Source organism: Pterocles gutturalis, unplaced genomic scaffold, assembly GCF_000699245.1.
Source record: "Pterocles gutturalis isolate BGI_N339 unplaced genomic scaffold, ASM69924v1 Scaffold28452, whole genome shotgun sequence".
In the NCBI taxonomy this organism is placed as follows: Eukaryota; Metazoa; Chordata; class Aves; order Pterocliformes; family Pteroclidae; genus Pterocles; species Pterocles gutturalis.
This window is the reverse complement of record NW_010116291.1, coordinates 1,481-17,246: the sequence shown is the minus strand read 5'-3', so window position 1 is coordinate 17,246 and position 15,766 is coordinate 1,481. Positions and strand designations below refer to the sequence as shown.

Genomic DNA, 15,766 nt, shown 5'->3' with positions numbered 1-15,766 from the left:
GTGATGAAATCTAGCAGTTATTCAGATTACCCACGAGCAAAATTCTGTCCACTTTTGTTGCAAGTGGGATGTGTTTATTTTGAAAAGTACCCAGGCTTAGTCTATGAGCTGTACAGACTACCCTAAGAGCAGGAACTAGTCAATGACATTTTTCTGTAAGATAAAGAACAACAAAAATTGAGTCCTTAGTTTCATTTCCTCCCACCTTGGCAGATTTTGATTAGTAACAGAAATTACCATTGAATCCCCAAATACCTCTCTTCCCAAGAGCTAGTTATCCTCATATTGTACAAAGCATTACAGAGATTTATTAGTTTAATTAACCTGCTCCCGCTGCCTGACTCGTTTGTAGACATATGGAGGGAATGGGGGACGGGAGACATATTTGCCTTCTCCTGCTGCAACATTGAAAGCTCCACCTTCATAAACCACTTTGCCTCTTGAAACTGTTGCAACTGGGACTCCATGGCAGACCATTCCTTCAAATATATTGAAGTTGTTGGCCTGGTGATGTGTCTTTGCAGATATTGTCCTGTGTTTACAAAACAAAACAACATCAAAACAACAAAACAACAGTTACTACGATCCTTGTATTTTACTTCATTATAAAATTTTGAGAAATTTATAAAGGAAGAAAATTTAGCAGCAGTATTAAACTATGACATTGTACAGTACATCATGGAACAGCTGTAAAAATAGGATAGAGCATTAACATTTCATTGGACAGTAATTGTATTTCAAAAGAACGAAGGGGGAAGTCAAAAGGACAGAACTTCGCAGCCTTGAAATGCAAAATTTTCCACTGGAAAGAGATTAGTGGAAAAAAAAAAATCAGGTTGTAATATTTTATTTGGATAACATGATTTCATTCTGGCTTGTCAAGCAAATATCTATGCATGATAAGGTCAGAAAAAGCTCTGACCTTTTAGCTAGAATGACTTGCAATTTCAAGTTTGAAAGGTATGGCTGCAATGTTTCAAAGATTGAGAATAACACAAAGGCTATTTCACTGGAAAGTCAGTAGACTGTAACAAATTTTGGTAACTCTCAATGTGAATTGGATTAATCCAGTGACTGACAGCCCAAATATCTCAATGCTGCTAAATGATAATGGAAACATCTCACACTTGTACATACCTTTCCTCTAAGGGCATTAAGCAAATTATAATTTTAGACCTCAACAGTATCCATCTGAGCAATAGGATTATTGCTCAGTTTATGGATAGATTTCATTCTTTATGATCACCATTTTTCTAGCCAATTTCTTCAAACCCTAACCAGCTACATTAAAGGTAGAGCCAATGCTAGAGCTGACATGAGCATCTGGAAGTGCAGGCTGTGGATGCTTCCTTCATTATCTATTTTCACTACTGAGCTACTTACTATCTACTGTATCTAAAATGAGTCACAAGATTTTGAATTTTAGTTAATTATTTTATTAACTTCCTGTTTTCAATCTACAGGTACTTTGTTTATTTATAATTTGGAGAGTTTATATTTTAAATGTCATCTGTAATTTCTGAAAGGAAGGAAGTTTCCTGCTTTTGGCTGGCAGTCAGAATTTTCACGAATGGGTGCTCACACAAACAACAACCTGTAATGCATATACAGCATTAACATTATTCCAGAGACTACATCTTCTGCAAAAGAATTATCAAAGTCAAAATTAATATAAAATATTAATAGATTAAAATATTGATCTCTTTGGAGAAGAATTTTCTAAAACTTTAGCTAGCATCCTTATCAAAATGAGAAAACCACAACAAAATCTGCATCTTTCTTAAAGTATAGACATTTTTAAAAGCAATCACATATCAAATATTTCAAATTATTACTCATACAGAAGAAAAATGAATTTGTGAAAAGATACCGTTCTGTTGAACTAAGGGTTCTACTAATGGCTACATTCAAATCTTGGTGGCAACTGACTCTTCAAAGGCTGTATATACAGAAATACTATCTATGGACAATCTGTCCACAGGGATAAAAACTTTTCCTTATTCAGCACACCTTGGACAGAAAACTTGTACATGCCTGCTCACCAGTATCAGCATCATTTTGTAGATTCACAGTGGAAAGGGCAAACAATGGAAGTCAGACCTCTCTTGTATTCACCAGTCCTATGAATACTGTCGAGCAACTTTATCCATGGGTGTTACAACAAAGAGTTTGTGAACATATTCCTCTAGTTTACTGCATTACCCTTATGGGTCCAATTGCTGGAACAGTAAGTAAGAACAACTGTAATATAATTATCTTTATCATTCTCTGGGTATACATCATATATATTTGCACAATAGCTCTGGGACATGAAAAGAAAAATGGAAAAGGTAATTTGGACAAATAGAAAAATAAGCAAGATCCTTCAACTCAACATTTGAACTGTTTAAATGCGCTAGGGCAGGATCACTATAGGTAAACACTCCTCAGAGGTAAGTATGTCCTTCATAACAAGATACAAAACAAATCAAAGTTAGCACATTTACAAGAAATATCCATTTGTACAGACAGATAAACCTTACAATATGACAAAACACACTTCCCAGAGCTTGTCTCAACAACAAACTTGTACAGAAGTCATAAAGTAACTCTTCTGTTGAAACACATCTTAGATGATGCTGCCCTTTCTGAAGGTGAAGGGCATTCTCCCTGATGGAGATCACCAAAATTTGTCTGTGATTTAACCCTTTGACACTATCAATGGCAGTGAAAGTTTCAGGTGGCAAGTGAGCAACCAATTAAAACAGAACCAGGCGGTATGCTTGGGTCTGAAGCTCACAACTCAGCCACCTGATGCAATAGACTGTTTACTGCTCTATCAGCCATTTCAGCAGCAGGCAGATTGCTGGGAATCTTAGCGAAATTCCAATGTTTGCTCCAAATGTCTGAATGCTATTGACCACTCGGGTAATGGTAAGAATGGCTGTAACCCACTTATAGTCCAAGAAACCAAGAGTGCCATTGTAGTGGAGTAGAATGTAACCGCTGTCTCCAGCATCCGAAGTGATGCCTGACATAAGGGATTACTCAACATGAAAGAGCAGATTCTGACTCCAGGCTTCAAAACCCTGCATTGGATTTTTTATAATAAAATTTGTAAAATTCTCTAATTCTGGTTATAAATTACAGTGGCTCTTGTTTCAAGCAAGCCTTTCTCAATGGTGACTGAGATCAGAATGATTACTTCAACATTCAAAAGAACATTCTCCTCTACAACAAGGATGCTGCAAAGACATCAGGCCCTGTTTTGTTCCTGCTTACCTCGGTGTTTCCATGCAATTCACTTTAGCTGCTGTCTTACAAAGAGGTTTAACACTATCAATATAAAAATTGACATTGACCAACTAATTTACAGTCAAATAGCAATTATTTTAGTCTCAGAGCAATTACCAGATTTTCTCTGACTGTGTGATGATGCAGTGACTACTAAGCTGTACTTATTTATGCTCCATGTGAGAAAGGGCTTTACAGCCACTTCTAACATATTATATCTACATAAACTACAAACTGAAGTTTGGAATTTAGAAAAGAGCATCAGATTAGACTAACGCAGCAAGCTGTAGGGTGGTCAGCTCAAAAGTTATGCCCTTAGGCTTTGTTAAGGGGTTAGAGATACCAGCTTTCATTTCAAGTGAAACACAACCCAAGAGCATCGTAAACATGTCCATGGGTCAGACAGAGCCTGAAATACTAAACAGTGAGTTACTCGATAAAGGAAAACCATCAGACATTAGAGTGATCTACTCCTCATAATGCATAGGACATGAAGCTACATAAGCCCAGTGAAGGTGGACCTGTTTAACTAGACGATTTGAATTTTCAAGGTAAAGAATTTAGTTACTTTCAGTGGAAACTGGATGTACACCTCACACAGTCTTCCTAAAAAATTTCAGGTACAGGAATAGGAAGGAATTCTATAGTCAGCCCTTAGGTAAGTATAGCTGCTCAACATCTCAGTAAAAGGAGGACACCTATTTTATAATTACTTAATTAATTAGTTTAAAACATAGTAATAAAGGCAGCAAAAATGACTCGAGTCCGTTGCTGAAGAGAAAACAACTACTTCATTGGAGGTGCCATAGAAAACCAACTTAAGTGAGCATTTGAGCTGTAAGCAACTCCTCTCCGTGCTCACAGTGCAGCATCTCTAAGCTTTTCAAAGATGGGGGCTGAGAAATGCCAGTTTGCTGAGGACAGTATCAGCCTCTGCAAGGTGCCTCTTCAAATCACTTTCAGATGCCTTTGAAATCTCCACATTGTTAATCTGCTTTTCTAAAATCTAGAAGAAAATAAATAGATAGTTCACCTTTCTGTGCTGTCCTGAGCCACCACTCACTTATAATGATAATTAAGTTGATCTTTGTTAATGTTAAAGAGTCAGTTTTATTAAAAAGAAAAGCAAAGAAGGGGAAAAAAGAGAGGAAAAAGAAGGAAGTCTTAAAAAATAAGTGCAAAAATGCTAGCTATAAGCCTATAATGTGGATTAAAATCCCCATGGCCTATTTTATATAAAGGAATTGCAATAGCTATATACAAATATATGCAGGCAACTACTCATACAGTTGTATTCCTAGCCTCTTAAAAAAATCTTTACATAAGCATTGCCTTTGAGAAGCCATATGAAGGAAGGAGATTTGTGGATAAAATAACAGATGCAAGAAAAGGTAGGAATGTTTGGGAGCTCCAAGTCACAGTGACTTATCTGAGGGATGGGATCTTTATTTCATGCAATCATACCTCCTAAAATTCATCATTTGAAGATGGGTAGAGAATGACAACAAAATTATTCTTCTGATTATGGTAAGTAACTCATTTGTCAACAATACCATCAGCCTGGTCTTATCAATCACGGATACAGGATGGAAGTGAAAATTGTCAAACTGTATAATGGGCAGGAGGGAAACAACAATGAGAAATTAAGCTTGCAAAAAAGCATAAAAAGAGAGGAAAATAGAAATTAGTCTATTCAATGTCACTAAAGAAGATCTGGATGTGACTACCTGGGAGAAAAAGGGAAGGTTATATAAGGAGAAAATAGGAAAGATTTGTTGTTGTTGTTGGTAACATTTCTAAGATTCAGTTCTCTAAAGAGAGCAGCTGACATTCTGCGAGACAGCAAGTTACTAGGGAAACGTACATCGTGCCCTCTCAGAGAGGCTTATTTTGTTACAGTTCACAGAACCACAGAGTCACTGAGGTTGGAAAGCATCTCTGGAGATCATCTATTCCAAGCCCTCTGCTCTGGCCGGGGTTGGACAAAGGGGGGTTTCTCAGGGCTGTGCACAGTCAGGTTTGAAGTGCCTCCAAAGATGGAGACTCCACAACCTCTTTGGGCAACCCATGCCAGTGTTTGATCACCCTCAAAGCAAACAATAGTTATGGAATATCCTGTATTTTAATTCATACCTATTGTTTCTTTCTCCATGTCCCCTTAATTGGATATAAGAGGCCTCTGTCAGGAACTGACAGGAACTCTGATTCTCGTGAATTAGTGCACATTCATGCATGCACGAACTTGCATTTGTGCAGAAGAACACAGGGCTATTGAAAATGCGACAACATACTTATCCTATGCATACTTATTTGTATGTCACATTATTTCATTTTGCCTCATTGTGTCTGGATGCACTTATCCAGACATTCGGTATTCAAAATTATGCTCATTCATCAAAACAGTAAGACAGTTGCGGCATTATTTATTCTAATCACCTGCTAAGATCTTGGTTTCTTCCTCTTTCATGTTACAAAAAAATTACAGGCAGTTGCTTGGCAAAGAGTGCTTAAATGTTGTAACTTGTCCCCACTTAAGCCTCTGACACTGAAGACTTGACTACAAATGAGACAGACACAGGCTGCAGATTTTGGATCTAACAAATGCGAAAGATTTATCCACGAACATATCTACACACAAACAGAGGCATTGAAGGAACATACGCCAGCAGACTGGGGCACTCTGACTTCTTGCTGGTTTGCATCCAGTGACCGTTTCCCCTAAAATGCATAAAAAACATTGGAAAATCTTCCCTAGTCGTGGCATAGCAGGTAGATCACAGAGTAACATCCTTTCCCTCTCTCTCATCCTCACCTCAGGACTCCCCCCTTCCCAGCTGATCAGGGACCCCGCTCCGGCAGCTGTGGGCTGGGGGCTGCAGCCAGCCCTGCCCAGAGCCCAGGTCCATGGGCACGCGTGGGGCACACTCTGGGCCACTCCAGCAGAGCCCAAGGAAGATGGGGTGACTGTACCTGCCCAGCCAGCTCTCCCTCTGCATTCAGAAGCAGATAACTTTTAGGCTATATTTGGTGAGTGAAAAACACCTGGTGGGTGAGCCTTCCCAGACTGCACGCTGTTATAACAAAGTGGCTGGATTTAGAAAGTTAAACTCCATTCTAGAGGGGGTTTTTATCCCTACGGGTGTTTGATCTTGCCTTTGGGGCCCAATCCAGGGCTTATTTGCAAGGCTCCGACAGGCTACAGCAGGTTTACTGAGCCCGAGTATCTGCCAGGAGCTGAATGCCTCTTATGATATCTTTAGCACCTTCTGCGCCTACTTTACAAGGGATGCTCAGCCCTTTCCATGGTCTGACTTGGGTACTGCAGTATTTAGATCCCTTGCTGAGCATTTCTGAAACAAGTCCTAGAGACTTTGTGTTCTTGCTTGCTTTCAAATAGCTAAAGGCATCAGCTACAGAGGACACTGACTTACTGACAGGTGACATTCCCTTTTCCTCACTTACTCTGCCCTATCCTTCTGGAACAGTCTTTACAGTTGCTTTTGTTTCACAGACTTGAGGCTGTTATATTATTTGTGTGCAGCTGAAAGAAGTCAGCAAACATTCTTGATCAAAGCACGGATTAAAATAAGACAGTACAGTGAGTACACATTTGCTGCCTACATGCATTTTTCCAAGAAGTTCTCACCAAACACTCCTGTGGGCACAGGCTGTATTTGGGATGCTGAGGGTGTTGAGGTCTGAAACATGATGCTTGGTAGCACATGGCTGCAATAAACCAACAAGTCCCGTGGTATTTGTGTGTTCTTTAAGATGCAATGAGTATAAGGAAGCTAAGAAACAGACCTAACGCGGCAGAACTCACAACCCATCTTTGCTAATGCGGTTTCTAACAAATATATACATTAAATGTGTTTCTTCCCAATACTGCTTTCTTTCATGCAGACCTGCTAGAACCCATATTTAGAAGCTTTGAAATACGGTAGCAAAGCTGATGACTGTTTATATAGTATTTTCTGCAGAAATTACCAGAAAATGCTACAGAAATAGGCCGGTCAATGAAGCTGACCTGTAGAAGAAAAGCCTCAGCTGAAGTGGCCATGTGCTGGAAGTGGAACCTTGAACTGGAATTGCTCCCAGCTTGCAGAGCTGCCAGGTTGAATTGACTAGGCTTTTGCAACCTAGAAAGCGAAAAACGTAAATGCCCAGATAACACCCAACATGTTGCTATTGAGCAATGATGTGGGAAAGGAAATGCAGCCTATTTTGGGTGGATTTAAATTTCTGTATTGTGAAGAGCTTCACTACCTTTCAGAATGACTTCAGAATCCTCCCTGTAGACTTCCTCTGACAGACTGGGATAATCCCAGTCCCTCACAGCAATAATTCAGCAATTGTCTAACTCTTTAGGCTAATATCAGCCATTATTTTAAGCCTACAGCAACACAGCACTAAACCAGAACTGGAAAATTGCATCTTCCTCTCTTACAAGATTTAGATTTCTAAACAAGACAAAAGTCATGCTCAAAAGAGGAAGGACTTTGCAAGAAAGAGGAACAAGCCTATTGTGAAATTGAAAATCGCTCCCCAGACAAAAGCACATGAGGCTGCACCTTGTGTAATATCTTAAATGGTTGAAGTCCATTAGCTAAATCCCTTTTTTCTGCTGGGCTGTTTGTGCCCTCTTCAGGATTTGTAGTGAAATGAACAGACAGGCACTGGTGAGATTTATTCGTACTTACTCATACAGTTCACACAATCGTACCTGCAGAGAGGCTTGTTCCCAGCAAAGCCAAAGGGATAAACAATGGGAACAGTACCAGATCGGAAAAAAAAAAAAAAAAAAAAAAGTATTGGCTGAATGTAAAATGAGCTTGCTCAGTAAGAAAATAGTTTAACATTTGAAAAAATATTTGAAGAAAAAAATACACCTTCAGAGCTGCAGTGGGCAAAAGACAATGAGAGCACTGGGGAGAGAGCGAAGGGGGGCAGAAGGAGTGTTTGAGAGGCAAAAGGATAAACAGTTTCAGGAGCTGACAAAGCACCTTGAGAACAATGTCAGAACTCTGCTCTCCTTCTAGAATTGTTTGTCCTCAAGCAGAGCAGAGGAGAGCTCAGAAAAGAATCCTTCAGTGTTTTTTTTTTTTTTATCAGGGTTCATAGCTCCACCGTTCTGAAATAGCTCATTGCTACTATCTCAGAATATGCTTGCTCAACATGCCAGAAGGCATAATGCACAGGAAAATCTCTCTGACCCAGCGCTGGGCAGGCCTCTGTGTTTATTAGGGTTGACACTCCTGAAACTTCTTTTGCTAGTGCTGCCAGTTTTTTTGTGGGACCTCTGAATAGCAACCTCCATTGCTTTGCAGCTTAAACACAGAACGCTTTTCCTCTCACTCTCACGCGCTTTTTTGGTACTCACGGATATACTGAAATGGCTGAGAGTCGCATTACCAAAAATTCAAAAATCAGAAGATTGGTCAAGAAAATTTTGTTTGTGTAAGGTAAATCTTGTATTAGGGGTTTTTTTCCCCTCCATTTAGCTTCCAAAATCAGATCTGCCATTATGTTTCACAACTTTCCTCTGCCATGAGGGGAGTCTTCAACTCTGTGTTCAAAAGCAAAGGCTGAAAATCTAATGGCATCTATGAGTTACAGCAGCTCAGGCTTTAGGAACAACAAACACTGTGGTACCTTGATGAAAGCTGGCCATGCTGTCATCATGCCCAACACTCCACAAAGTTCATCTAACGTCAGCAATTGCTATTTTCTGTGGATTTACTGACTATCTGCATGACAGTGATGCAAGAGATATCAAGAAGGAGAGTCGACGTGTGCCTTCAGGGCACAGCATGCTAAGTTGCGGCTCCCAAAAAGACACGGCATGCCCTTTGTAGCAAAAAATGACACCCAGTCATGCAGGGCGAGGCATCAGCACACCTTTTGTGCATCTGCTGTTGGTGTGACAACTAAGCTCACTCCTGGTTCTTCCAGTGTGTTTGTTTTGCCAGCTAGCGAGAAGGCATTAGGAGGGTAAGATCCCACACTTTCACTGCCCATGGTGACCACCTCGGGATATGTTTGAAGTCGCTGTTAGTTCAAAACACGAGCTTGCAATGGGCCATCCTGCAGGAACACAAGCCCCTCTCCCAGCTCTTTGCAATGGGAAGAAGCTGAACGTATACTAGCACAGAGTTACTCTAAGATCCCAAAGTAGTTATTTTTACTCTGAGGATACCAAGCCCTAGTAGCATAATGTACAGACCTTGTTATTCTTGCACTTGGTCAGCAATCCAAGAGAATTTTTTTTAAGTCCATCTAGAGATCAAAGTTCTCTGCTTACATAAACTATTGTAGGAGAAAAATAACCTGTAAATAATTCACGTGAAGTGCAGTGGAAAAACACCATAACCTCACCCCAAAGACTTACTGCTGTACAGAGTCTTTGAGATTTTTCCTGTAGAGAGGCTGGACGGGAGGAAATAACTACCGATACATACCTTGTAGCTTTGGGATCCCAAATTACGATGTCAGCATCAGAACCCACAGCAATTCTCCCCTTTTTTGGGTAAAGGTTAAAGATTTTTGCTGCATTTGTGCTGGTAACAGCTACAAATCTGTTTTCATCCATCTTTCCACTGTACTGCAGAAGAGTACACAAAAGCAATCTCATTACTTTCTTAAATGAGGAATGAAAAACATGTTCCTGTTGTTGAAAAGGCTAGGAGGAGTGACAGCTCTCTGCCAACATCACATCAATATTTTTTTTTAAATGTCATACTGAAGAGTTTAAAAGAAAAAAAAATAATTGTTTGTCTTAGATGCACATACTGCAAAGTACATTCACTGAATACAGTAACTTCATCTTACTTTATCTGACAGCAAAAGGAAAAAAGACAAATTAAAGCCAAATGCTCTGTGGATCCAGTCCCAAGTCAACTGAAATAAGTTTTTTTAGCTGCCTTTGAATCTGTAGTCCTGCTCAGCAGTTTCCTCAGGAGACACAACCTCTCTCAAGTACCTCAGTTTTGGAAAAACGTCAGACAGTATTAAGGAGAGCCTTGAAGATGATAAAGGAGAGGCAGGGCACAACGTGTAATATAGGAAAGGTGATTTGCAAATCTCTTCCGCAGTAATGCAGAGGACAGTACTATTCAGTAAATATCTGAGATCGAGTAGTATAAAAGCAGATTTGCTGGTGTTACACATCAGCAAAATGGCAAACAGTAACGGATACACGTCTGTCTTGGGACTGTCCACTGCTACATAACTAATTTAATCCAGGCTCCATGACTGTTTTTGCTTGGAAAGCCAGCTAAACTGGCAGTGATATTGTGCATAGGTCAGTCTAGGAATCTGAATGTCATAAAAAAACATGTTTGTATGGCCTGTGAGCAGTCATCTGAGAAGAAAAGCATAACAGAAGTGGTGAACAGTGCTCTTCTAAATAATGGTGTGTGGGAAGGGATGGAAGCTTTCCAGACAAACTCTCGCAGCAGTGTAATATTTTACAAGTAAGAAAAGGGAGGATGCTATTGATTGAAGAACCTTCTGAAAAATTATCTTGCTCAGCGCGACACACTGTTCAAAAGCAGCACTGATGTACATATTCGTGCCTCATTTGCATATTAACCACAAACTAGATTATATTCCAGTTTATGACACAAATAATCACACCAGAGCTACACCACAGGTGAATATAGGCAGAAGTCTGCTTTACACATGCCAACCAGAGCTGAATCTCAAATATGGATAAACAGGAGAGATTCTGAATTACATCCTTACCAAGTGTGGGAGGTAGATCATTCTACTGTGACAAATAAACACGCTTTGCAGTGCATTATAAGCAAGACTTCACTACTGCAGAAGAACTTCATATTAATTATAAAGTTGAACCAGAGCCTCTGGAACTTAACAGTATTGTATTAGTCAGAACAACTGTAACACCAAGTGAGCAGTGGATCCCTAACTAGGCTGCCTCACCCCCCCCTCTCATCAGACTACCCCATATGCAAAAAGCCTGGCCACTAGCTTTCATATTTATATTTGTTTAGAGAGTGAAGGACATTGTCCTGAGAAGCACCAAGCATTCTTGTGATGGCCCTCAGAATGTGAAGTCAATGGGCCTGGAAGATGCTCATCTCATCACTTCACAGGACTGAGCCGTAAGTAAGAGAAGCATTTCTTATCTCCAGCTTATTTCACCTCTCTGAAAACACAAAATAGAAGTTGGCAGGCACACAGTCAGTGCAGAAGCTCCTAGAACAGCTAAGTTTGAGAGAGATCAAAGAGGAAAAAATTCAGAACTGTCCAAATCAAAACCGTGGGCACCTCTTTTCTTTCAGTTTTTCATCTGTTGAAAATAATGCTGCAAGTAAATGTACTGTGCACTACTGTTGAAATGATAGCACTCCTTTGCTGCGAAACAATGGAAATTATTCTCTAGTGCTATTTTTGAAGCAATTTTTTAAGCACTAAGAATCTTCTTCTATCTCCCAGGACCATAAAATGAGAGTTAGTAAGGACTCTGTTATGGTATTTGATCAAAGCAGTTATCCTATGATAAATACATTTGATAAAACTGGAGAGTTGATACTGCTGAGAGACTGCATTTTGTTGGAGAAATCAATTATCTCTTATGTTCAGACATCTGGATATACTTACAACGCCTTTTTCCCATACAACTGACATCCTGTCTTCCACACCATTTACTCCATTAGGGATTTTTGTGAAGTCATCCTTCCCCAGAGCTTTCTGGCATATGTCAAAGGTGCAATTGTCAGTCCCTGTCACAGACAGGTCGTCGCTATGGGAAAACAAAATTCGTTATGAATCAGAGCATGTACCAGACAGTGCCACATAGGAAAACCTGTTGCAAGGCTGGGTGGATCCAGCCATCCCTTCTGATATACCCTGCCAGCCTGTTTTCAGTCCCACCCTCCAAGAGCAGCTCCACAGTAACAGCCAGTTCCTCTGTGAAGCAGTTTCCTCTTCAGAAACCCTCTGAAGAAACCAAGCAACAAAAAACCCCACTTTCCAAATTTCAAGTGAAAAAGGCAGCTGACAACAAATCCCAGAACCCTTAGCTGTGACACCACTTCTTACACATTTCCCACTGACTTCCAGCCTAACTGTTCCCCTGGTCATGTTCCAATTTTTGCTGCAGTATTAGCAAGGGAAGGATTATTGATTAAAATCAAACAGGGACAGAAGGCCACAAGAGTTCAGAGAAATAAAATCTAAACACTTTCTAATTTCTGTAACAAACAAATGTTTTTCATCTATGGTTTCACCTTCTGTTTCTCCTTCCTGATGATGTAACATTCCGTACTCAGAAAATCTCCAGGGCATCAACCTGTTATTATATACCCAAGATAACATTGTATATTTGGGCATCAGCTGTCACTGTTTGTTCATCTGCTTACTTGGCCAATAAGTTCATGAGGAAACCGGGAGTAGATGGATCTGGCCTCAGTGGAGGTGCCATGACATGTGCTGCAGCATGAGCCCAGTCCTTATTCCAGTAGTTGGTACCATCGGTGCCAAGACTAGCAGCAATAGGCTCCCCATAAACCACCTTTCCTGCAAAATGTAAAGCAATAGCATCATCATCAAACAACATAAAAATGCATATCTCATTTTTCTCTGTTCTGGATCTTTTTGGTGACAATGGATTTAAATTTGAATGAGTGTTTCAAATTAAACACCAACATATGGAAGAAGATAATAAACTAAGCTATAACACAGCATCTCTGTTCTGAATATTCTGCTGGTGATGTCCCAATATATTTCCTCATAAGAACATTGCTTGGGCAAGTTTTTTAATTAAATTGTTGACAGATATATTATAATGTGTTTTACACATTGTTTACCAGGCATGTGATTGAGATTTCAAAAGGAACAGAGTCCTCAGTTGCATTAATTATGTTCAAGATCCATATATTTCTTGGTAGCACCTGTTTGGTGCTCTGAAATTATTGATTATGTACCAAAGTAAGTTAATATATACAGCATACAGACTTTGCAAGGTGGTACTTTTAATTGTCAGGGTATAATTGCTCCAGGAAGAACAAGATGGCACCAGACATAAATTTAAAGAGTCTACAAACATTTCCCAAATCAAAACCAACAAATAATTTAATTTAAAAAGTTATTTCCCAAATTTTAATCTTTAATTCTTTGCTGCACAGTATTCCAGATTACTCAGAAGAGGCCGCCAACCCAGGCGGGCTGTTAGCTTTCATATAGAGCTAACATTTTAACTATTTTTTCCTCCTAGGAAACATGGGTTTGAAACTCATCAGAACAAGCTAAGAGACAAAACATAATGTTTCACTTCCTGAGGAGGTGGTCCAGCCACTCCGCAGTTCTGTAGGTGACAGCTGCTGATGACGGTGATGGTCACCAAAGAAAGAGAGCGAGCTGGGACCTCACAGATAGTTACTGAGGAGCTCAACTCTTTTAAAAATACGCTTCTCACTGCAGCAGTGCCATTCCTTAAATCTTCTGTGCTAGACTTGCAAAAAGGCCTTGTACCATTTAAACCTCATCGTTCTACAGTTATTTCTACAAGGTTTCAAGACCTGCTCTGACATTGCTGTAATGTACATTTACTCCTAGTAATATATAGTATAACTTCTTCCACGACCTAAGGACTCCCTATTAGCGTTATTAATTTGCTATAACCACCTCAGCACGCCCTGATGTGCTGATCACGGTTGTCTCGTATTGACACTTTGGCTCGGAGGACTCTAAGCTCCCTGTCCCATTTATCTACACATATTATAGATTTACACTTGGGCTCAGAGGGAGACCACCACCATTTTTTGGACTTGAAATAATGACTTAAGCAGTTATTTACTGTTTTTCGCATCTTATTTTCAAAACTTAAAGCACTGAATATGAGTTCATCCATGGGAGTGATACGACTACTCAGGTTGGAGTCAGATTTCCATAATTCAGAGCTGCTGCAGGAGTCAGGGGGATCTTGGCCTTGCCTGGGCAACTCCAAACACAGTATTTGAGGGCAAGCTGCCACCAACCAAATACAGAAAAAGTCCTGCATATATAACCAACATCCTACATTTACCTCTTAGGCTTTTGACAGATTTTTCATAAGCAAAGTCAGTAGAAAGTCAGGGGAGGGGGAAGTGTGGTGTGGTGTGTGTCCTTCCTACTGCAACAAGCTAAAGAAACTTCCATCCGAAGGAAACCTGAACTATTAATCGTTAGGACAGAGCTATAAATGACAAAAGTTAAAATGATAGGAAAGAAGTAAATGTATAGATTCCATAAATAATTTTCTTATCTCAGTTTCACAACATAAAAATGAAGTCTCCAAGCTCACAGGCCAATATATACTGACTTGATTCTAACTCATGTACCAAGCTGATGGCAGCATTTCTGCAGTCAGAATTTGACCTGAGCAGCTCCCCTTGTTTCCATGAGTGAGAAGGAGTACAAGCCATTTCCTCAAGTGATTTTGAATCTGAACACTGCCTCATCACTGGACTACAACTGGACACTTCTGCTGACTGTGCAATTTCTTGCATTTCATTTGAACTGTGACTAGCCAGACGAAAGGGTACAATATCAAGATTCCTCTTTAATCCAAATAACAAGGAAATACTGCATTAAGGTTCTTCTAGCTCAACTGGCTTCTGCCTATAGGCATAAAAGTGGAGTAATGTGGTAATAAATCAGGTCTTTCCGTTTGTTATGTTTTCCTGCATTCAGTAAAAACAGTAAACATAAAATGTTCTGCTGTTTGGTATTTCTGACATCTCTGAGCTGTTGGGAAATAGTTGTGGATTTGGTGATGACTTCATCAGATGCCCAAACTAGCTGGCTATTGTCACATAAATTGCTTTATTTAAAAAAAAAAAAAAGCAATTGTAATTTATTTTACCATCTATCAGAACTCAAAAAGAGTTGAATAATCTTGAGAAAAAACAACTAACATTTACAGGCTTGAAAAACTGGTCCCTATCTACTTATTCTAGTAAAAGTTTCAGAAGCACTTAAGATAAGGTCATATGGGGTAAAGATGGTCACTAACCAGCTATGATCTGGAAGAAGCAGAACTGCAAGGCAGAGTTTATTCAGTTGGGCATAGCATTGCACCAGTTAGCCTAGCTACAGTCTGGACTTGAGCTGTCCTGCATGAGCCAGCTAAAAAGTTGGCACTTTTAGTTGCACTCCTGTGCTCAGAATCAGCTTGAGAATCTACATACCCACAGCTACGGACGTGCCCTTCCTCTCACTAAGAGCAGCCCTAACCCGTGACTGATGGTAGGAGCTACCAACTTTATAAATCTAAGTAAGCTTCTTGTAATCTCACCATTGCTTTTGGCAAACAGGCTGGTAGGGTCCAAAAAAAAGAACAGGATGGGGGCATGAGTTAACCTGACCATCTCCAATACAGTCACAATGTGGAAATCTTTGATTTCCAGTTGAATATTCAGCAGCACTGAAGCTGTTACTGATGTACACGAAAAACATGCTGCTGCAATCCAGAGATTTCCTTCAGTGAGTG

The 15,766-nt window shown here is 39.8% G+C and overlaps 1 protein-coding gene across 1 annotated transcript; it reads right to left on the bottom strand.

The window, feature by feature from the left end:
• Positions 1 to 324: 324 nt before the first annotated feature.
• On the bottom strand, positions 325 to 12,813 carry LOC104460361 (dihydropyrimidinase-like; the record flags this gene model as incomplete). Its single annotated transcript, XM_010075468.1, has 4 exons — positions 325 to 532; positions 9,732 to 9,874; positions 11,896 to 12,037; positions 12,657 to 12,813. Coding segments are annotated over 4 exons (650 nt in total), but the record flags the coding sequence as incomplete, so codon positions are not given.
• Positions 12,814 to 15,766: the final 2,953 nt, after the last annotated feature.